Source organism: Leucopleurus acutus (genome assembly GCF_964270905.1).
Source record: "Leucopleurus acutus genome assembly, chromosome: 16".
Taxonomy (NCBI): Eukaryota; Metazoa; Chordata; class Mammalia; order Artiodactyla; family Delphinidae; genus Leucopleurus; species Leucopleurus acutus.
In genome coordinates, this window is record NC_139158.1 from 48,327,551 (window position 1) to 48,350,555 (window position 23,005).

Genomic DNA, 23,005 nt, shown 5'->3' on the forward strand with positions numbered 1-23,005 from the left:
TACAATCCATAAAGACACATCTTTTCCATCTGATGCTGTTCAAAGTTTTAACTCAAAGTTGCTTGTATCTCTGTTTTCATCTCCCCTGGACCCCTGGGAGGGCTACTAAATGCTGCGAACAAAGCTAATCCCTCCAAGGGACAGCATGGCACACAGCAGAACAGACACTTTTCCTTGCTTCTTGAAGTACATACATCTTGGCTTATATACATGTCTTTGTGGTTCTACATTAACTGGCCAAGGAAGGCCTTAATTTTAAGGCTCTTCTCCAGTAGTTCGGCCCCACACTCAGGACACGCTTGGGGGTCTTGCTATCTTTGCACACTGCAGATTAGTCTTCTGTTTGAAACGTCCTTTCCCTCACCCCTGATTAGAATTCTCCCAATCCTTCAAAGTCTATGGCAAATGCTATGCATTTCATGCAATCCCCTTAATGAGATGACCTCTGCATTCTTCTGGGTCACCATAATGTTCTCTACTATCCCTTAGTGGCGCTGGTGATGACCATGACGAGGATAATAATAATCATAATAACACAGCAGGTACAAACAATTCAGTAGTTTCTATTACCAGGTATTGCGCTAAGCACTTTATATTCCTTCTCCAGCATACCATGAATCAGGCATCATAATAGAGATTATTTTTGGAATTAGTAAATAGAGATCCAAGAAGGTTAAGTAATTTTCCTAGGACCACATGATAATAGGCTATAGAACAAGAACACTAACGTTTGGATCAAGGCCTATACTTTTTAGAAAAAATACCAAATTGATGGTTTTAAATTTATATATGCTGTATGATAATTAACAAGTTAGGAAAATTTATTTACAAGGAAATGTATAGATCTTAAGTACACAATGCAATGAATTTTAATAAGAACGTGAGCATCACCCCACTCAAAATAACAACATTTCTACCACCCCAGAAAGTTTTTCATGCCTCTTCTTACCAATTTTCCTCCCCTACAAGGAGAGGCTAGTATTGTTGTGATTTATATCACCACAGAGTTGTTTTATCTGGTTTGAGTTTTCTATAAGCAAATTCATACTGTGTGTACTCTTTTGTATATGGTTTATTTAATTAAAAATGATGTTTCTTGAGAGTCATCCACTTTGTATCAGTAGTTTATTCCTTTTTTATTGTAGAATTGTCTTCTATTATATGAATTAGGCTTTTTCTTTTTCTATTCTCCTATTGATAGATATTTGGGTTGTTTCCAGTTTTGAACTTTTATGAATAAAGTTCCTATGAAACAGTCTTGCACAAAACTTTTAGTGGACATATGCTTTCATTTTCCTGGGAATTCTGAGCTGTGGGATTTCTGGGTCATAGCATAGGGATGTGTTTAGCTTTACAAGATTTGCCAAAGGGTTTTCTAAATGAGTTGTGCCACTTACACTCCAGTTATGGGATGGGTGAGTGTTCTAATTGCTCCACACCTCTGATAACATTTGATATTGTCATCTTTTGGATTTTAACTATTCCAGTGGGTGTGAAAATGTACATTTGTCAAAGCCTTTACTCTTAACCACTGCGCGATACCACATGGCCCTTTCTTGCTTCAACCCATGGTAATTACTTTTGTATATATCTGCTCCTCCTACTAGATTGTAAGCTCTCAGTTAGCTAAGTTATTACCTTATCATTTTTATAGTTCTCCAAAGCCCTAACATAGTTTCTGAATCAGAAAGTTGTTCGATAAGTGCTTAGTGAGTTTTGGCTTAGAACACTTTTTCTGCATTTTGTGACTCCCTTTACCAACTTTAGACCAGGAGTATAAAAAAGTGCTCATCATGGTGACAGGAAGCCTGAGGATAGTTAATGTGACAATGTGTGTCTGGTGATATATCTCCGGGTATACTGGCAAGATCCAGGGTCAGCTTAGACTAAATGAGGTTAGAAAATAACCTTATATTAGGGCTTATATCCCTCACTATGCATCAGAGTCACGTGGGGAACTCTGAAGAAATGCAGCTGCCTTGGTCCCAACCTGAGTATTTGAATTCACTTGGTCTGTAGGTGGACCGAGTCATTGACCTTTCATAGATATTCTTAGATGTTTCTATTGTGCAACTAGGACTGTGACATTCCATTGCCCTCAGTAGAATTGAGTGAAGAAATGAGTGGCTGCCATTGATAGATGTTTCTCTCCAAGAGTGAGATCATCACGTTTAATCATATCCATGGATGCAGCTACAGTTGAATAATTATCCACTATTTCCTTTATCCTTCCTCAAGAAGACAGAATTTTTGATCACCAATTACCTGCCTTGCCAAAGAATCAAAAAGCATAGCACACTGTGCTAATGTCAAAAGCATTTTCCTTCATCTCCTAATAAATTCATTTTTTGAACCCCTGAAAGATGTCTACTCCAAATATGAATTCCCAGCACTGTGAAGATAATTTGAATCTGGATGTGACAATTGATGATAAATGAAGAAAAAGAAACAGAACTGGAGGAACTAAACTTGGCTTATCAGAGATGAAAGCAAAGACTGAGTGGTTGATGTAACATTAAGAAATGGAGTCAACATATTTTGAATTAGCATTGAGCTAATGGTCAGAGTTGAGCTGTAGGTCTGAGGGGCCTCAAGTTTGGTTCTTGCAGAGTTACTGGCCCTGAACTTCACTCCAGAGTGTTCTTCTCACACAGCTGCTGAAGGGGGTTCAGTAAAGGCATAACTAGAACTCACCCCACTCAGTGAGAGGAAATTTTTCATCAGAATAACTCTACAAGTTGGAAAAGGGGGGGTCACTTTGGAATGCTCCCATGCATTGGCTTTCCTCTCCTGGGGGATAATTGTTTTATGGTTTGAGGTTTCTGTGAGGTGGGCATAACAGAACTGGAACAATTCTTCCTCACTTCTTTTTTTCTTCTTCTCACTTCAATCTTTGTTACTTCCTTGGAGAATGAAGGGAGAGTGTCAAGGAATAGGAACAGGGAAAAGTAGAGGGGGAGGGAAAGCAGGAGAGAATAGCAGTGAGAAAGAAGAGAGAGAAAACAAGTCTGTGTGTGTGTGTGTGTGTGTGTGTGTGTGTGTGTGTGTGGACACATGCATGCACACAGAAAGAAAGGAGAGTTCTGATGACAGTAATAAATAATTAGGATCAGGAACTTTGAACTAGGGGGATCCTTACACATCATATAGTTGAACACCTTCATTTTACAGTTGGAAAACTGAGTACAAGAAAGAGGAAAGGATTTACACAAGGTGATGCAAAAAGTCAGGGGCAGAGCTGGACGAGAGAACTCAGGTGTTCACCACCACCTCCTTCTAAGTATTTCCTAATATTTCCCATGCTGCCTTGACCTCATCACAAAACCTCACACCCAGGAGCCTGAAAGGGCACTGCAATGACACTGACTAGATGGTTTGTGTGTGTGGGGGGGGGGGGGCGGGGGGTTGGGATAGTGAAAGGAGGCATTTAGGCTAAGGAACAAGATCACTTTTTACCTGACTATAACTTAAAACTTAAGTCTTCACATGGAAACAACCTAAATGTCCATTGACAGATGAATGGATAAAGAAGATATTGTGCGGCTACCAGTGTCTCCTGCGTAGAAAGAGTTCCCAAACGCAGCTGCCGCTGGTGCCTGGTCCCCAGGGAACTCCGCCTCTTCGGGGGACTCTCCAACACCAGCAGCTGTGCGGATGACAGGTTCTTGGTGCTCCAGCTAGGCTTCAGGGCTGTGCCTCTGAGGTGGGAGAGCCAAGTTCAGGACATTGGTCCACCAGAGACCTCCTAGCTCCATGTAATATTGAACGGTGAAAATCACCCAGAGATCTCCATCTCAACACCAAGACCAGCTCCACTCAATGACCAGCAAGCTACAGTGCTGGACACACTATGCCAAACAACTAGCAAGAGAGGAACACAACCACACCCATTAGCAGAGAGGCTGCCTAAAATCATAATAAGGTCACAGACACACCAAAACACACCACCAGACGTGGACCTGCCTACCAGAAAGACAACATCCAGCCTCATCCACCAGAACACAGGCACTAGTCCCCTCAACCAGGAAGCCTACACAACACACTGAACCAACCTTAGCCACTGGGGGCAGACACCAAAAACAATAGGAACTACGAATCTTCAGTCTGTGAGAAGGAGACCCCAAATACCATAAGTTAAGCAAAATGAGAAGACAAAGAAACACACAGCAGATGAAGGAGCAAGGTAAAAACCCACCAGACCAACCAAATGAAGAGGAAATAGGCAGTCTACCTGAAAAAGAATTCAGAATAATAATAGTAAACATGATCCAAAATCTTGGAAATAGAATGGAGAAAATACAAGAAATGGTTAACAAGGAGCTAGAAGAACTAAAGAGCAAACAAAGAATTATGAAAAACACAATAAATGAAATTAAAAATTCTCTAGAAGGAATCAATAGCAGAATAACTGAAGCAGAAGAATGGATAAGTAACCTGGAAGATAAAATAGTGTAAATAACTACTGCAGAGCAGAATAAAGAAAAAAGAATGAAAAGAATTGAGGACAGTCTCAGAGACATCTGGGACAACATTAAATGCACCAACATTCGAATTACAGGGGTCCCAGAAGAAGAAGAGAAAAAGAAATGGACTGAGAAAATATTTGAAGAGATTATAGTTGAAAACTTCCCTAATATGGGTAAGGAAATAGTTAATCAAGTCCAGGAAGCACAGAGAGTCCCACATAGGATAAATTCAAGGAGAAACATGCCAAGACACATGTTAATCAAACTATCAAAAATTAAATACAAAGAAAAAATATTAAAAGCAGCAAGGGAAAAACAACAAAAAACATACAAGGGAATCCCCATAAAGTTAAGAGCTGATCTTTCAGCAGAAACTCTGCAAGCCAGAAGGGAGTGGCAGGACATATTTAAAGTGATGAAAGGGAGAAAACTACAACCAAGATTACTCTATCCAGCAAGGATCTCATTCAGATTTGATGGAGAAATTAAAACCTTTACAGACAAGCAAAAGCTAAGAGAACTCAGCATCACCAAACCAGCTTTACAACAAATGCTAAAGGAACTTCTCTAGGCAGGAAACAAAAGAGAAGGAAAAGACCTACAATAAGAAACCCAAACAATTAAGAAAATGGTAATAGGAACATACATATCGATAATTACCTTAAATGTAAATGGAGTAAAGGCTCCAACCAAAAGACATAGACTGGCTGAATGGATAAAAAACAAGACCCATATATATTATGTCTACAAGAAAGCCACTTCAGACCTAGAGACACATACAGACTGAAAGTGAGGGGATGGAAAAAGATATTACATGCAAATGGAAACCAAAAGAAAGCTGGAGTAGCAATTCTCATATCAGACAAAATAGACTTTAAAATAAAGACTATTACAAGAGACAAAGAAGGACACTACATAGTGATCAAGGGATCAATCCAAGAAGAAGATATAACAATTGTAAATATTTATGCACCCAACATAGGAACACCTCAATACATAAGGCAAATGCTAACAGCCATAAAAGGGGAAATTGACAGTAACACAACCATAGTAGGGGACTTTAACACCCCACTTTCACCAATGGACAGATCATCCAAAATGAAAATAAATAAGGAAACACAAGCTTTAAATGATACATTAAACAAGGTGGACTTAATTGATATTTATAGGACATTCCATCCAAAAACAACAGAATACACTTTCTTCTCAAGTGCTCATGGAACATTCTCCAGGATAGATCATATCTTGGGTCACAAGTCAAGCCTTAGTAAATTTAAGAAAATTGAAATTGTATCAAGTATCTTTTCTGACCACGATGCTATGAGACTAGATATCAATGACAGGAAAAAAATCTGTAAAAAATACAAACACATGGAGGCTAAACAATACACTACTTAATAACCAAGAGACGACTGAAGAAATCAAAGAGGAAATCAAAAAATACCTGGAAACAAATGACAATGAAAACACAACAACTCAATACCTATGGGATGCAGTAAAGCAGTTCTAAGAGGTAAGATTATAGCAATACAATCCTACCACAATCCAAGAAACATCTCAAATAAACAACCTAACCTTACACCTAAAGGAATTAGAGAAAGAAGAACAAAAAACCCCCAAAGTTAGGGGAAGGAAAGAAATCATAAAGATCAGATCAGAAATAAATAAAAAAGAAATGAAGGAAACAATAACAAAGATCAATAAAACTAAAAGCTGGTTCTTTGAGAAGATAAACAAAATTGATAAACCATTACCACACTCATCAAGAAAAAAAAGGGAGAAGACTCAAGTCAATAGAATTAGAAATGAAAAAGGGGAAGTAACAACTGACACTGCAGAAATACAAAGGATCATGAGAGATTACTACAAGCAACTATATGCCAATAAAATGGACAGCCTGGAAGAACTGGACAATTCTTATAAAGGTTTAACCTTCCAAGACTGAACCAGGAAGAAAGAGAAAATATGAACAGACCAATCACAAGCACTGAAATTGAAACTGTGACTAAAAACCTTCCAACAAACAAAAGCCCAGGACCAGATGGCTTCACAGGTGAATTCTATCAAACATTTAGAGAAGAGCTGACACCTATCCTTCTCAAACTCTTCCAAAATATAGCAGAGGGAGGAACACTCCCAAACTCATTCTACGAGGCCACCATCACCTTGATACCAAAACCAGACAAAGATGTCACAAACAAAGAAAACTACAGACCAATATCACTGATGAACATAGATGCAAAAATCCTCAACAAAATACTAGCAAACAGAATCCAACAGCACATTAAAAAGATCATACACCATGACCAAGTGAGGTTTATCCCAGGAATGCAAGGATTCTTTGATATACACAAATCAATCAATGTGATACACCATATTAACAAATTGAAGGAGAAAACCATATGATCATCTCAATAGATGCAGAGAACGTGTTTGAAAAAATTCAACACCAATTTATGATAAAAACTCTCCAGAGAGTAGGCATAGAGGGAACTTTCCTCAACATAATAAAGGCCATATATGACAAGCCCACAGCCAACATCGTCCTCAATGGTGAAAAACTGAAACCTTTTCCATTAAGATCTGGAACAAGACAAGGTTGTCCACTCTCACTACTATTATTCAACATAGTTTTGGAAGTTTTAACCACAGCAATCAGAGAAGAAAAAGAAATAAAAGGAATACAAACCAGAAAAGAAGAAGTAAAGCTGTCACTGTTGACAGATGACATGATACTATACATAGAGAATCCTAAAGATGCCACCAGAAAACTACTAGAACTAATCAATGAATTTGGTAAAGTAGTAGGATACAAAATTAATGCACAGAAATCTCTTGCATTCCTATACACTAATGATGAAGAATCTGAAAGTGAAATTAAGAAAGCACTCCCATTTACTATTGCAACATAGAGAATAAAATACCTAGGAATAAACCTACCTAAGGAGATGAAAGACCTGTATGCAGAAAATTATAAGACATTGATGAAAGAAATTAAAGATGATACAAATAGATGGAGAGATATACCATGTTCTTGGATTGGAAGAGTCAACATTGTGAAAATCACTATACAACCCAAAGCAATCTACAGATTCAATGCAATCCCTATCAAACTATCACTGGCAGTTTTCACAGAACTAGAACAAAAAATTTCACAATTTATATGGAAATACAAAAGACCCTGAATAGCCAATGCAATCTTGAGAAAGAAAAATGGAGCTGGAAGAATCAGACTCCCTGACTTCAGACTATACTACAAAGCTACAGTAATCAAAACAGTATGGTACTGGCACGAAAACAGAAATATAGATCAATGGAACAGGATAGAAAGCCCAGAGATAAACCCACCCACATGTGGTCACCTTATCTTTGATAAAGGAGGCAAGAATATACAATGGAGAAAAGACAGTCTCTTCAATAAGTGGTGCTGGGAAAACTGGACAGCTACATGTAGAAGAATGAAATTAGAACACTCCCTAACACCATACACAAAAATAAACTTAAAATGGTTTAGAGACCTAAATGTAAGGCCAGACACTATCAAATTCTTAGAGGAAAACATAGGCAGAACACTCTATGACATAAATCACAGCAAGATCCTTTTTGAACCACCTCCTAGAGAAATGGAAATAAAAACAAAAATACACAAATGGGACCTAATGAAACTTAAAAGCTTTTGCACAGCAAAGGAAGACATAAGCAAGACGAAAAGACAACCCTCAGAATGGGAGAAAATATTTGCAAATGAAGCAACTGATAAAGGATTGATCTCCAAAATTTACAAGCAGCTCATGCAGCTCAATATCAAAAAAGCAAACAACCCAATCCAAAAATGGGGAGAAGACCTAAATATACATTTCTCCTAAGAAGATATACAGATTTCCAACAAACACATGAAAGAATGTTCATCATTAATCATTAGAGAAATGCAATTCAAAACTACAATGTCATATCATCTCACACTGGTCAGAATAGCCATCACCAAAAAATCTACAAACAATAAATGCTGGAGAGGGCTGTGGAGAAAAGGGAACCCTCATACACTGTTGATAGGAATGTAAATTGATACAGCCACTATGGAGAACAGGATGGAGGTTCCTTAAAAAACTAAAAATAGAACTACCATACGACCCAGCAATCCCACTACTGAGCATATACCCTGAGAAAACCATAATTCAAAAAGAGTCATGTTCCACAAAGATCATTGCAGCTCTATTTACAGTAGCCAGGACATGGAAGCAACCTAAGTGTCCATTAACAGTTGAATAGATAAAGAAGATGTGGCACATATATACAATGGAATATTACTCAGCCATAAAAAGAAACGAAATTGAGTTATTTGTAGTGTGGTGGATGGACCTAGAGTCTGTCCTACAGAGTGAAGTAAGTCAGAAAGAGAAAAACTAATACTGTGTGCTAACACATATATATGGAATCTAAAAAAAAAAAAAAAAGTCATGAAGAACCTAGGGGCAAGACAGGAATAAAGACGCAGACCTACTAGAGAATGGACTTGAGGACACTGAGAGGGGGAAGGGTAAGCTGGGACCAAGTGAGAGAGTGGTAGTGTATATATGGACATATAAACAGTACCAAATGTAAAATAGATAGCTAGTGGGAAGCAGTCGCATAGCACAGGGAGATCAGCTCCATGCTTTGTGACCAGCTTGACGGGTGGGAGGGTGGGAGATGCAAGAGGGAAGAGATATGGGGATATATGTGTATGTATAACTGATTCACTTTGTTATAAAGCAGAAACTAACCCACCATTGTAAAGCAATTATACTCCAATAAAAGCGTTAAAAAAAAAGAAGATATGGTGCATATACACAATGGAATACAACTCAGCCATAAAAAAGAATGAAATAATACCATTTGCAGCAATATGGATGCAACTAGAGATTATCATACTAAGTGAAGTAAGTCAAACAGAGAAAGAGAAATACCGTATAATATCATTTATATGTGGAATCTAAAATATGACACAGATGAACATATCTACAAAACAGAGACAGACTCACAGACATAGAGAACAGACTTGTGGCCCTCCAAGGGGGAGGAGGAGTGGGGGAGGGGTGGACTGGGAGTTTGGGGTTAGTAGATGCAAACTATTATGTATAGAATGGATAAACAACAAGGTCCTACTGTACAGCACAGAGAACTACATTCAACATCCCGAGATAAACCATAATGGAAAAGGATATAAAAAAGAATGCATATATAAATGAGTTACTTTGCTGTACAGCAGAAATTGTCACAACACTGTAAATCAACTGTGCTTCAATGAAAAAATAAATTTTAAAAAACTTAATTCTTTAAACTTTCTCAAGGCAGAGTTACAAAAGAGGAGGCATTATCACACTTCTGATAATTACGTGCAGTCTAAGAGCTCAGTCATGGCTTCAGAGGCCGCGCTGGAAGATCACTAATGACAGAGACACTAATGTGTTTGGGTTACACTTAGCAATCTGGGTGTTTAATGCAGTTCAACCATTTGTTCCAGGTCACCAGAGGTTAACAAGCCAGTAGTGAGTATAAACATGACTGTGTTTCATTAGCTAAGCTCCCAGGTCGAAGAGCAAGGACTAAGCCCCATCAATAATCTTTACTTTTGTCTAGAAGCAAGAGGTATCTATTGGATAAAAGCACTGATACTCACTGTTGTGTTTGAAGATCCTTATGGTTGCACCCGAGAGTCGGGCCCCAAGCACAAGAGATGCATGGTTTAACTCATCGCTTAAAATGAGGCATCCCTGGTAGAAAACAAGCACATGAAACATAGGCCAATAAATAAAATGAAGGGAAAACAACATGTGGGAACAGGAACTCACTTTAAGATCTATAACACAGATTCTCCAAAACCCTCTTTAATTTTAAAAGTCCAAGAGTTTAAACTGGTGTCTTCGTGGATAAAATCCTCTAGAGCAATTTGCTGATGGAGTTGGGGATCTGTTAAGGGCTAACACCTTTTTGAAACATTTGCATATAGTTTTCAGCAGAGGAGGTCATCCAAGATCTTGGTTAAGCACCGGGTAGAGTCTAAAGGATTGATGGTTGGCAGGAAAACTAACATGATTTTGGGTGGGTTGTGGATTTGCTGAGGCTTTTCAGTCCCATGCTGGATTATTTGGAATGGTTTCGGGGCACTCTTGCTGGTAGGCAGGGATAATTTCTGCAAAACATTTCAAGCTCTTGTTTTCTGATTCTCATTTCCTACTATATTAACATCCATGCAGACAGAGGCATCACTGCTTTACAGTTAAAAACTTTGCATCTGGAAAAGTATGGATGGCAATTCAGTCTGAGACAAGGAGAGAAGGTCACTCTAATTTACTGCTTATATAAGTTACTGTTTGTAAAATTATTTTTCTTTATTAATTTAAAGATTTCTAAATTATGAAATTGCTCAAGTAGACTCAAAATGCAGAGACATGCAAAAAAATTAAAAATAAAAACCTTTATTTTATGGCCACCCAGAATCTTAGAGTTCTCTCTTATATTTTAGAAATCTCACACATGATACACTTTTAAGTTTTTGAGGCAAAGCCAGCAAAATTCTCACATCTCCATACCCCAGACATTGTGTGTGTATTTATAATTTTTTTTGGTGGACATTTGAGAGTTACTTGTAAACCTCATGATACCTCACCCTGAAATTCTTTAGCACGTGTCTACTAGGAAAAAGGACATTCTCCTACATGATCACAATGCAATTATCACACCTTTGAAATTAAACATTAATACAATGCTATCATCTAATATACAGTTCAAATGCAAATTTTTCCAACTGTCCTAAAAATGTCTTGATGCCTTTTACAGATGTTTCCTTTCCTATTTTTTTCAATGCAGAATCCAATCCAAGATCATACACTGCATTATATTAGTTGTCTTGAGTCAGATTTTTAAAAACATAAATCTGATTATGGCGTTTGCTTACTTAAAATGAACAAACCAACTCTTCAGTTTTCTCCGGGAGAATTCCCAACACTCTAGCATGATGTACACTATAAGGCTCTTTACAGTTTGCTAACTGCCTTCACCTCTGGTCTCTTCTTCATCCACTCTCCTACGTTCTAATTCTTCCAAACCTCAGTGCTTCACACATGCTGCTCACTCTTCCTTGTCTTAAGAAAATAACTTACTTATCTAAACAGATAAGTAACAGATTCTGTTCTCATGTCACCTACTTTGCACAAGCATCTCAGTCTTTCTTGAGAAGAGTTAGGGGACAACTCTTTTGTCCTTCCCCATTTACGGGCACCCCTTTTCTGTGGTATTTATTCTGTTACTTGGTGTGTTATTACCCCCATTAGAAACTACATGAATTTACAGGGCAAAGGTCTTGTTCATCTCTGTATACTCTGTAACTTGCCTCATATGAGAACACAGTAGATTCTCAATAAGTGACTTATTGAATGAATAAAGGGACAAATAACACAAGAAAAACGTTTTGTTAAAATAAATGCTTAATAAGCATTTGTTATGCTGAACATGGTGACTCGGAGGCCTAAAAATTTAATTGATTTTGTAAAACTGTCACTGAAGAGGAAGCTTGACTCCCATCTAGGGCTGCAATTCTATAACCAGATATCATGATGAAGAGATTTGCTGGACTCAGCTGGTACTTAGACAGGCTGGGACCTGGGACCTGGGACCCTTTGCTGCAATGCTTGCACCTGGACAAACCTCTTCATCTCCTTGTGCAACAAAATACAAAGAAACTATGTGGGACTAAAATTAACTGTGTGCTTGTGCAGTTGGGGCAAATTATGGACAACAAGATTCAAAAAGACCAAAAAACCCAACTGCCACTTCTGAAGAGCCGGAAGCAAAAGCAGGGTACCGCTTATGTCTCTTGCACACAACACCACCAAAGCGGTGGGCAAACCTCCTAAGCCACCCCTCTGGCCTTATCCTGGGACCTGCCCCTACCCTCACCCCATATGAGGAACTAGCTCGCTCCCCTCCTTGGGGGCGAGCTCCCCCGCTGCTGCAGCAGGGGCCCCAATAAAGCCTTGCCTGAATCTCTTGTCTGGCCTCTTATCAATTTCTATCAATTAAGGAGGCCAGGCATCCTGGTCGGTAACAGTACATGTATTCAAAAAGCTGAAGATCCAAGCCTAAGAAAAGAAACTTCTCAGTCATACGTCTAACAAAGGACGTGCTCAGAGTTATGTCTTAGGAATAACACAGCAGAAGACAATTATGTTAACAAATTCTCACCTTTCCAACGAGTGCAGGGATATTCATTGAGTTCGTTGCAAATCCCATTCCAAAGACCATAGCAGCTTCTACATTCAGGAACTCAGCTACAAGGTCCTCCAACTCTTTATGTTTATCCAAGGTTCCTGCTCATGAAATGATAGGATGGGTGAATCTCCTGTTCTCAACAAGTCCAAGATTGAAAACTCAAATTCCAGTGCTTACCCATTACCAAAAGACACATACAGGAGTGCACATAGCAGGTCTATTTGCCATAGGCCGAATCTAGAAACAACCTAAATAACCACACACTGTAGAATGGATCAATACATATACAGTAGAATTCAACACATCAGTGGAGAAAAACAAACTAATGTCCCACACAACAGCATGGAAAATCTCACAAATATGTGGTCGAGAGAAAAAAGTCAGACATGTATACACTCATACTGTATGAATCCATTTATATGAAATTTACAAACAGACAAAACTAACCTGTAGTATTAGAAGTCAGGAAAGTGGTTTATTTTGTTGAGAGCATGGAGAGAACTTTGAGATGCTCTGTTTTGTTTCTAGATCTGGGTGCTGGTTATGTGGGTATGTTTGTTTTGTGAAAATCCATTTTATACTTACGATTGGTGCACTTTTCTATATATATAATTTACAATGCAATAAAATTTATAAAAAATGCCACAGTTCCTCTTTCTTTCCACCTTACATCCCACGAATAATTAATTAAATTCTAACTCCCTCAGAGGGTTCCTGACACTCAAATGCAAACAGAGCTCATGACTTCCATATGTGCATTGAGCTATAATTTATTGAACCTTTGGAATGTGCTAGGTTTCAAAGCCCACAATTTAGGTTATCTCATTTAATTTTAAGGGCCCAATAATGCAGGTATTATTACTTTACAGATAAGAAAACTGAAGTGGGAAGAAGTCACAGATAAAAAGCAACAGAGATACTCAAGTCTAACTCCAAAGTTCATATTTTTAAGACTCTACTACCTTTAAATGCTTACTCTCTGACCCCTTCTTATAAATAATCGCTCATGCCTTACTGAGAGTAAATACTCATGCTTCCCATAGTCTTGTTTGCCATCACTCTAACTTCTAGATCTATACTGTCCAATATGGTAGGCACCAACTACCTATGGTTAGCGCAATAGAGGAACTGAGTTTTAAATTTTATTTCATTTTAGTTATTTTTTTCCAATAAACACAACTTTACTGTTTTGGTAGGATTATTTCCCACTTATTTCACTTTAACCAGTGAAAATTTGGTGTCTGAATTGACATGTACTGTAAGGGTAAAATACCCACCATTTTTTGAAGAGAGAACAAAAACAATAAAAATAATATAGTATAGTTCATTAATATTTCACTTATTGATTACATGTTTAAATGACAATACTTGGGATATACTGGATCACATAAAATGTATTATGAAATTGTTTACCTGATTTTTTAAAACTTTTTAAAATGTGGCTACTAGAAAATTTTAAATTACACGTGTCTTGCATTATATTTTTATTGGTCTAGATGATACACTTAACAGAATAGAAAAAATGTACAGGTGGACAGGAATTTGCATCCATCCATATGCAGATTTAACTCGGATTTAAGTTAGAGGAATGTTGTTAGCATATTCAGGACCATTATAAACAAGCTTCTATTAATCTAAAGATTAACATATATTACTACAAAGCGGGATATCAGAATTTTATTTCAATTGGTAAATTAGCTTGCTTATTGAGCTAAAATGGTGAGGAGTTGAACTTTAGAAGGCATTGCATGGTGAGTTGAAGTTTTATTTTGCATTTAACATAAAAGAGAACATGAGATAGCCCATCTTTGCCCTTCCCCTCTTCTCACGCTGCTGGCTGGTGGCCTTTTTCTCAAATCAGAATTCATTTATGCTCCAAACTGTCAGAAAACATAGTAAAACAAACATTCTAGCAGAGTCAATTGTATTCAAGATTCGGGGGTGGGGAATAGTTAGAAATTTAAATTGTAATTTAAAACTTTATTATCCAAGATACACTATAGTGTGAAAAGAGAAACGGAAATTTAAAGGTAAAACGTGGGCACATAATCTTTTGTCAGATTTGTTTTTACCCAGCAGAGACTGCATTCCAAAGGGAACACCTCCAAGAACAGGTAATGAAAAGTCCACCGGTCTGGCCGCGAGGAGAGCTGGCTCTGACCCCAGCTCTTCCACTAAACAGCTGGGTGGCCTCTGGCTGCCCCTTCCGGCAGTTTCTGGAGAGACTGGGAGAGGTGCTGTTTTAGGCATCTTTGACCTTGGGAGTGGTCTTTCCTCCACTTAGAATGGTCTTCTGGCAGCTCCTAGTCACTCTTTGAGATCCACCTAACATGGCCTCTTTTCTCAGATGCAGTCTCAGCTTCCCCAGTCAAACTCGGTCATTTTCTCCTCTGAGGTCGCATGAGCTTCATCACATAATGATTACAGCACTTAGTAAGTTTCATTGGGGATGTTCATGGGGCCATCTTCTTTATTACAGAAAGAGTCCTTGGAGTGCAGATACTGGGTGTGCAGATACTGGCACTCCTATTGCAGTACTGACACGTAGTAGGTGCTTGCAACTCCTATTGCAGTACTGACATGTAGTAGGTGCTTGCTGAGTTGCATTCTGTCTTTTGATGGAGAAGGAGGCCAAGACTGAGGCTAGAGGAGGGGATGGCACAGGGAAAAAGGTCAAGAAGTCATGCGATGCCAGGGCAACAAGGTGACCAGGCAGTGAGCACCAGCTTGGAAACACCGTTACCTGAAGAAGGTCTCCAGCAAGGATGGAGGGTGCCCAAACTTTGTTAACTTGGTAACTTTCCCCATGAGTCTTTCCTGCTCAGATGTCAGGGGACAACTGTGTCCTGGCCCAGTCACCCAGAAGTGCATGAGTAGACGTTCACGATGAATCTGCGTGATGTCTTCCTCCACCTACATCTTCCCCAAATCTGCCATTCCAAGGCCTTATTTATGACAGTTACATCACTAAAAGTCCTTAGGATAATACAGGATGTCTTGTAAATGATTAAACAGCCAACCAACTAATTAGACATGGGTGTGTCCAAGAACAGCCTGAGGAATCCCCCTCTACGGGGTCTCTTTCATTATCTTGACTTAAAGAGAGGGAGAAGGTGGGGGAAAGCAGGTGACCAGATTAGGTCTCCAGAAACCAGCCTTCTTCTGGATTTCCAGTGGTCAGGTGGTTAGTAAAGTAATTTTCAAATATATCAGTTTCTACAAATGGATGTCTCACAGCTGGGTTACGAGTTGTCAGTTGTTTTGCATCTAGGGGCTTACCTTCAATTTGTAGAAAATAATAGTTCCCACTCCCAAACCCCATGATCATGGAGTTTCTCTGTTTAGTGTTCATAGCTCAGATTTCATCAACAGATATGAGAGATTCCCAGGATGGCTGGATATTTTCTACTCTAAGAAGCCATGCCTTGCAACGTTAGACTGGGCTGGTCTGGGATGGGGTGGGGTTTTTAAGGAAGAATAGATAATATGTCTCTTTCATATTAATGGACTGCTGCTTTCTGCCTCCTGTTCCTCAAATTCAAGAAATAAAAATGTAGGAATTAACACAACATTGTAAATCAACTATACTTCAATAAAAAATGTCAAAACTGAAAAAATATGTATAATTGAATCACTTTGTTGTACAGCAGAAATTAACACAACGTTGTAAATCAACTATACTTCAATAAAAAATATTAAAACTGAAGAAAAAAGAAATGAAAATGTAGAAGGACCTTGTGGAAACAAAACTGTCACTAGAAACTTAACTAGCTTGTTTCTACAAACATTCAAGCTATATCCTGATTGAATGGAGATGCCTGCGTTCTGTCAAGTTTGCCCTTGGTGGTCTGAGTACTTGAGAACTTCTAGAAATCATATTCAACATTTTGTTGCTGACATATAACTGTGGGCCTTTTTTTTAAATCTCAAGAAAGCAGAGCTATAGTTCTAACTGAAGGTACAAATATATCCACAATAATCTTTATTTCTCTGTGACTTTTGTTTTTTTCTTTAGTCTCTGAAAGTCACATATAGGCTGGTGAGAATGGATCTCTGAATTTCAGTGTTGTGCATATGTTGACACTTGTTCTTATCCTGAAGGTTTATTTATCCAGTGGATACTGAAAATCTGCTTTGTGAATAAAAGAATAAATACAAGCTGGGTGTATCCTCTTGCCAGATCTCTCAGCAGTATTTTCACATGCCAAGCACAGGGTATGCCACCATCAGTCAAATCAATAAAAATCAGACTCAGGAAAAAGTAGCAATATTATGCTTATGAACTCTACATTTCAGCTGATTTTTTACTGATATCGGCCTTCATATTGACACTGATTAATAGTAAAGGGTGTAGGTGTTATTAACAAGCCTGTTTCACAACCACCTATTCTTCCTGTGTAGCACATGTGAAGACTAATTTCCAAACTGTGACAGTAGTCTCTTTTCGTCCAGAATATCCTGTTTGTTGATTGTGGCTTAGATGTGACCTAGGAGTAGGTGGTCATTTATTGTGGCAACATGCCAGCCATTTCATCTGGCTGTTCCTACTGTGCTATGGCTCTCAGCCCACTTCTGAGCCACTTTGCTTGAACTGGTGATTCCTGCATTAAAATCAGCATCAACCCTTCTGCCCAAAGGAGTCCACCTTTCAGCTCTTCACCCAAAAGCACTTAGAATACCCTGTTCTTCTGCTTATTCCGCTTGTGTACAGTCTGGTAGGGGTTACAGAGCTACTAAGCCTCTTGAGTACCTTTGTTTTCCTGTGAAACATTCAGAGAAAAGTCTTGAAGCCAGATGGGTTGTCTGAAATGGGTCTAGAACACACTGTCACGCTGAGCAGAGGCCACCAGTGCTGGGTCAAGAGATCACCCATCCTGATGAAGTTCAGTAAAACAGCAGAAACAATTTTTACCTGCCCAACTTCCCAGGCCTTTATTTTTAGCAAACCACTTGCCATCTCTTGGCAGGTTAAAACGTTAATAGATAATTAGAATCCGATGCAAATAAAAACCTTGAGGCGTGGATATGTAATTATGATGAGCTTTCCTCTCACAAATCATCTTGATAAGAGAAGAATTTTTAAGTGGACCAAATGATGACCTTTACCTCACCTCTGACCACATACTCAATAGAGTCATGTTTCACCCTTCTTTTTTTTCTTTAACATTTTGTTTTGATGTAATTTTTGACCTACTAAAAAGTTCCAAGAATAGTACCAAGAATCTCCAAATACTTTTCATCCAGATTCCCCATGTTATCATTTTAGTACATTTCATTAAATATCATTCTCTCTCTCTATGTGTGTGTATATATATATATACGCACACACGTGTGTATATAATTATATATAATATATACAATTATATGAAATTTTTTGCTGAACTATTTAATAAATTACGATCATAATGCCCCCTCTTCTCTTAAATATTTCACTCTGTATTTCCCAAAAACAGGGCACTCTCTTATGTAACGCCAGTACTATTATCATTGATATAATACTATTATCTACTGTACTACTGTACAGAGCTAATTCATGTTTGATTCTCTCACTTTAAAAACCCAACTCTGGGGCTTCCCTGGTGGCGCAGTGGTTGAGAATCTGCCTGCCAATGCAGGGGACACGGGTTCGAGCCCTGGTCTGGGAAGATTCCACATGCCGCAGAGCAACTAGGCCCGTGAGCCACAACTACTGAGCCTGCGCGTCTGGAGCCTGTGCTCCGCAGCAAGAGAGGCTGCGATAGTGAGAGGCCTGTGCACCGCGATGAAGAGTGGCCCCTGCTTGCCACAACTAGAGAAAGCCCTCGCACAGAAACGAAGACCCAATACAGCCAAAAAAAAAATTAGTAACGAATGTTCAAGTACAAAAAACCCACCTCTGGAAACAAAGATAGATGAAGGAGGGGGAATGAAGCAACTTATAATGAGGGTCCACTTATGTATATAGTTATTTAATCATTACACCTCCACACTCTCTATAAAATAGGCATCCTGGTCCTTATCAGTGAGGAAATAGATGCAGAAGTGACGCCACTTACCCAAAGGAGATAGAGCTAATAAGTGCAGACCACCTACTTAACAACATGACAACCTACCCTGCTGAAACATTTCAAGCTTTATCTCAATTAATTGTCATACAAATTTTTGAAGTTGGTACTGCTGTTATCTCCTTTTATAGGTAAGTACACCAAAGCCTGAGAGTTTAGTTCACTTGCCCAAGGTCATGCAGTTAGTAAGTCTAGAGCCAAGGTTCAGATTCAGCATGTGTGACTCTAGAGAGATAACTCTTTCCCTTCCTCAGAACACTCTTCTGGGTTGTTTTTTTTTTTTTGGCTGCGTTGGGTCTTCATTGCTGCAAGCTTCTCTAGTTGCGGCGAGCTGGGTCTACTCTTTGTTGTGGAGCGCAGGCTTCTCATTGCGGTGGCTTCTCTTGTTGTGGAGCGTTGGCTCTAGGGTACATGGGCCTCAGTTATTGGGCCGCACCGGCTCAGTGGTTGTGGCTTGTGGGCTCTAGAGCGCAGACTCAGTAGTTGTGGTGCACGGGCTTTGTTGCTCCACGGCATGTGGTATCTTCCCTGACCGGGGATCGAACCCGTGTCTCCTGCATTGGCAGGCAGATTCTTAACCACTGCGCCACGAGGGAAGTCCCCCACTCTTTCGGTTTTACCCGAATCTGCATTTTCTGAATTACAACTCTTAACACACAAAATAAAGCTCTTTGTTCTTGGCAGCCTTGAAACTAATTATTGTTTGATATTACCAGTGGTTAAAGGATATACACAGGTACTGATGCCTATGAAAGTTAATCTATATCCTTAGTATATTTGGATGTAACAGGATTTTTAGTTTAAATTTAGTAAAGGAGGGCTTCCCGTGTCGCAGTGGTTGAGAGTCCGCCTGCCGATACAGGGGACAAGGGTTCGTGCCCTGGTCCGGGAGGATCCCACATGCCGCGGAGCGGCTGGACCCGTGAGCCATGGCCGCTGAGCCTGTGCGTCCGGAGCCTGTGCTCCGCAAAGGGAGAGGCCACAACAGCGAGAGGCCCGCGTACCGAAAAAAAAAAAAAAACTCTAGTCTTCATGTATCTTATGGTTTTTTTCTAGGTGAAGGGAAGTGGTAGATGATCTACGTATTCTGGAAGTCTGTGAGTTTCAACTTTTTTCGATCATCCCAGGTGTTACCCTGCTGGCAAGTATTATACTTATGTAAAATCACTGGCATATCTTGTTAAGTTGTCATGTTTGCTTGGCCTTGTTGAACCTACAGGGCCAAATTCTTCACTTGCAGAAATATCTCTGCTAGTTGAAATTTGGCTGTGCTGTAATTTCTATCACTCTCAAGAGAAGGGCAATTACCTTGTCAGAATTATAACAGGTATCAGGAAATTGCCAAAAGGCTTTCAGAAACCAAGATACACTTTCATTTTCCTCCTCCCAAACTATTCCCCTGAGGGTCCACCTTCCTTTACAAATATTCTTAAAGGAAAATAAAAAGGCTTGAGAGAAATGCAATGAAATCTCATCGATCAGAATTTACAACAATTTAGTCTGAAAGGAGCTGGCACTGTCTATGAATAAAGGTTTTGCTGTGTAAATTAAGAAGGTAATACTAATTGAGATGGAGACCTTTATAGCCTATTTAACTGAATCCACTGCTTTAAAGCATATTTATAACATTAATTTGCATAAAATCCTGTCAATTAAAATTGCTTTTTTTAAAAAAGGAAGCAAGATCTCTACTTGGTAGCAATTTCTTAGAAACTGCGATTTCCTTAGGAATTTGAAGCTGATATTTATTTGAAATATGTTTTAAGTTACACATTTTGCAAATTGAGGCTGACCCCTTCTTCAATATTTAGGTCAGCAAGGTTGCACATTCCTGGAATCTAGGCACAAAGGTTTGAGAAAGAAACCCAAGAAGAGTCTAAGTACTCTGAATGAAACAGTAGCAGAGAACTTGTCATGTAGAGAAAGAGGGAGACACACTGTCTAACGGCTAAGAACAATGTTCTCAAACTGAGAAATAGCAATTTCAGGAAATTTGTACATAACTAACGTGAAAATCACATCCAAAACCTGAGAATGGAAAATAATATCCTATTATATCCAGTTTCATTGATTCCTAAGTGTTCCTAAGTGTGTTCTTTCTGACGTTTTTAAGATGAAAAATATTTCAAGCCTACTTCTTGAAATTGCAACTATAATTTGAAAGAAGGTTCTCAACTAGGCAGTTTTTAGGTAGATGTACTAATCAGGTTTTCCTGATGTGATGATTCAAGCACAAGGCTTTCCTTCTCAAAGGAAAAAAGTCTCCACGTAGAAATGATCTTTCACTGGCACAGAATTAGTCTTCTGGCGTCCCATGAGTTTGTTTTCTTAGAAGTGAACTTCTGACTAACAGTTGCTAGGTGAAACTCTGGCAGCACTTATAGAGCATATAGATTTAGATAATGTACTGTTACTAGACATCCACTTTTAACCATCCAGTGCTTAGGGAAAGAAAGACCAAGAAGCTACACTTCCTTGTTGACCAAAAGCAGAGAAGAGGGGAGAAAGTGAAGGAAGAAATTTCTACATATTGAGGTATAGAGAAATCATTCTGGCTTATACATGATTTAACAAACTTCATGCTACCTAGAACAATCTGTCTCTGGCCTGTCAAACATGCATTGTACATCTGATTTAACCATTTAGAAAAAGAATGCATTAAAAAAAAAATGGAGTAACTGTAGTTCAGGCATCTAAAATGGAGCCAGGCAGCTATTGTGGATGTGGTTTCAGACGTGTTCCCGCATCACTGAGACTTGAATTTTCTGAACTTTATCAAACTCAAGGACACCACCAACCATCCTGAAAACAATATCAGCTAAGAGCTGCCAGCTGCAAACTTATGGTCTCACGGTCTGCCCTTGTAACTACGCAACCATTTCAGACCTCAATCAATCCTTACTTAAAAACACCCTTACCTCTTGCCAGTTCTAGTTATAATTCTTGATAAAAAAACTCATGTAACTAACTGGAACCTTGCAGTTTTTGCTTTTATAAGCCTCCCACATTTCATAGTCTGGAGGGATACAATTCTAGTGCTTCTTGAATTTGTGTCTCCCAGGCTGGCTATAGTCCTCAGTTGGGCTGGAATAAAACTCTTTTCTATTCCTGCTATTAGATTGTTTATTGATTCTTTCCATCAACAAACAGAAACAAAAGCTTCTCTCTAGTTTGCCTGAGTTTATTCTTTCCTAAATTTGGAAATCTGGACCAGCAATGTGTGTCAGAATAGGCTCAGAGATAAAAATCAAATTGCTTCACTGATTTATGGGTGTATCTTACCTACTTTCCAGTTTTTATTTATAAGCTCCATCCCCCAGGTATATGTGGTATTCATTCCACACAAAGTGAAAGACCATTGCATTTTGAAAAATGTTTGAAAATTTGGTCAAGAAAGTCAGCCATGCTAGATAGTTTCCAGTGGTTCCCAAAGTGTGGTCCCCAGAGCAGCAGCATCAATATCACCTTGGAATTTGTTAGAAATGCAAAATCTCGGGTCCTATTCCAGACTGACTGCATCAGGAACTCTGTAGGTGGGCCCAACAATCTATGTTTTTCCAAGCCCTGCAGGTGATTCTAATGTGAGCTAAAGTTTGAAAACCACTGGTTGAAGGTAAAAAATCCACATAACCTGCAGCAGAAACCCTCCAGTACACTGAAAAAATCTGGTCAGACTGATTCAGTGGTAATGTCTTAGAAGTACTAGAACGATTTCCATAAGACTGTGCCCTCATCTTAGGCTCCTGGTGACTTTTAAGGAAATAATTAAACCAAAAAATGTGAGGTCATTGTGGAAAAAATAGAAAATACTACACAATAAAATATAACCATCTTTATCAATACAGATATTCATGTAAAATATATTTTAAAAAGTGGACTCATAATATACATACTGCTCTTGTTTTAGTCTCTTAACAATGTATTTTCTTTTTTTATTGAAGTATAGTTGATTTACAATGTTGTGTTAATTTCTGCTGTACAGCAAAATGATTCAGTTATACATATATATACATTCTTTTTCATATTCTTTTCCATTATGGTTTATCACAAGCTATTGAATATAGTTCCCTGTGCTATACAGTAAGACCCTATTGTTTATCCATTCTATATATAATAGTTTGCATCTGCTAATCCCAAACTCCTGCTCCTTCCCTCCCCCACCTCCCCTCCCCCTTGGCAACCACAAGTCTGTTCTCTATGTCTGTGAGTCTGTTTTTGTTTTGTATATAAGTTAATTAACAATGT

At 38.7% G+C, this 23,005-nt stretch overlaps 1 protein-coding gene across 1 annotated transcript in view; it reads right to left on the reverse strand.

The window, feature by feature from the left end:
• Positions 1-23,005, reverse strand: part of SPTLC3 (serine palmitoyltransferase long chain base subunit 3) — a 125,934-nt gene that overhangs the window by 64,493 nt on the left and 38,436 nt on the right. Inside the window, exons 6-7 of the mRNA XM_082857724.1 lie at positions 12,690-12,814; positions 10,126-10,219 (exon numbers count right to left, since the gene is read on the reverse strand). Of these exons, the coding sequence (XP_082713850.1) occupies positions 10,126-10,219; positions 12,690-12,814 (219 nt within the window). The remainder of the gene's footprint in view (positions 1-10,125; positions 10,220-12,689; positions 12,815-23,005) is intronic.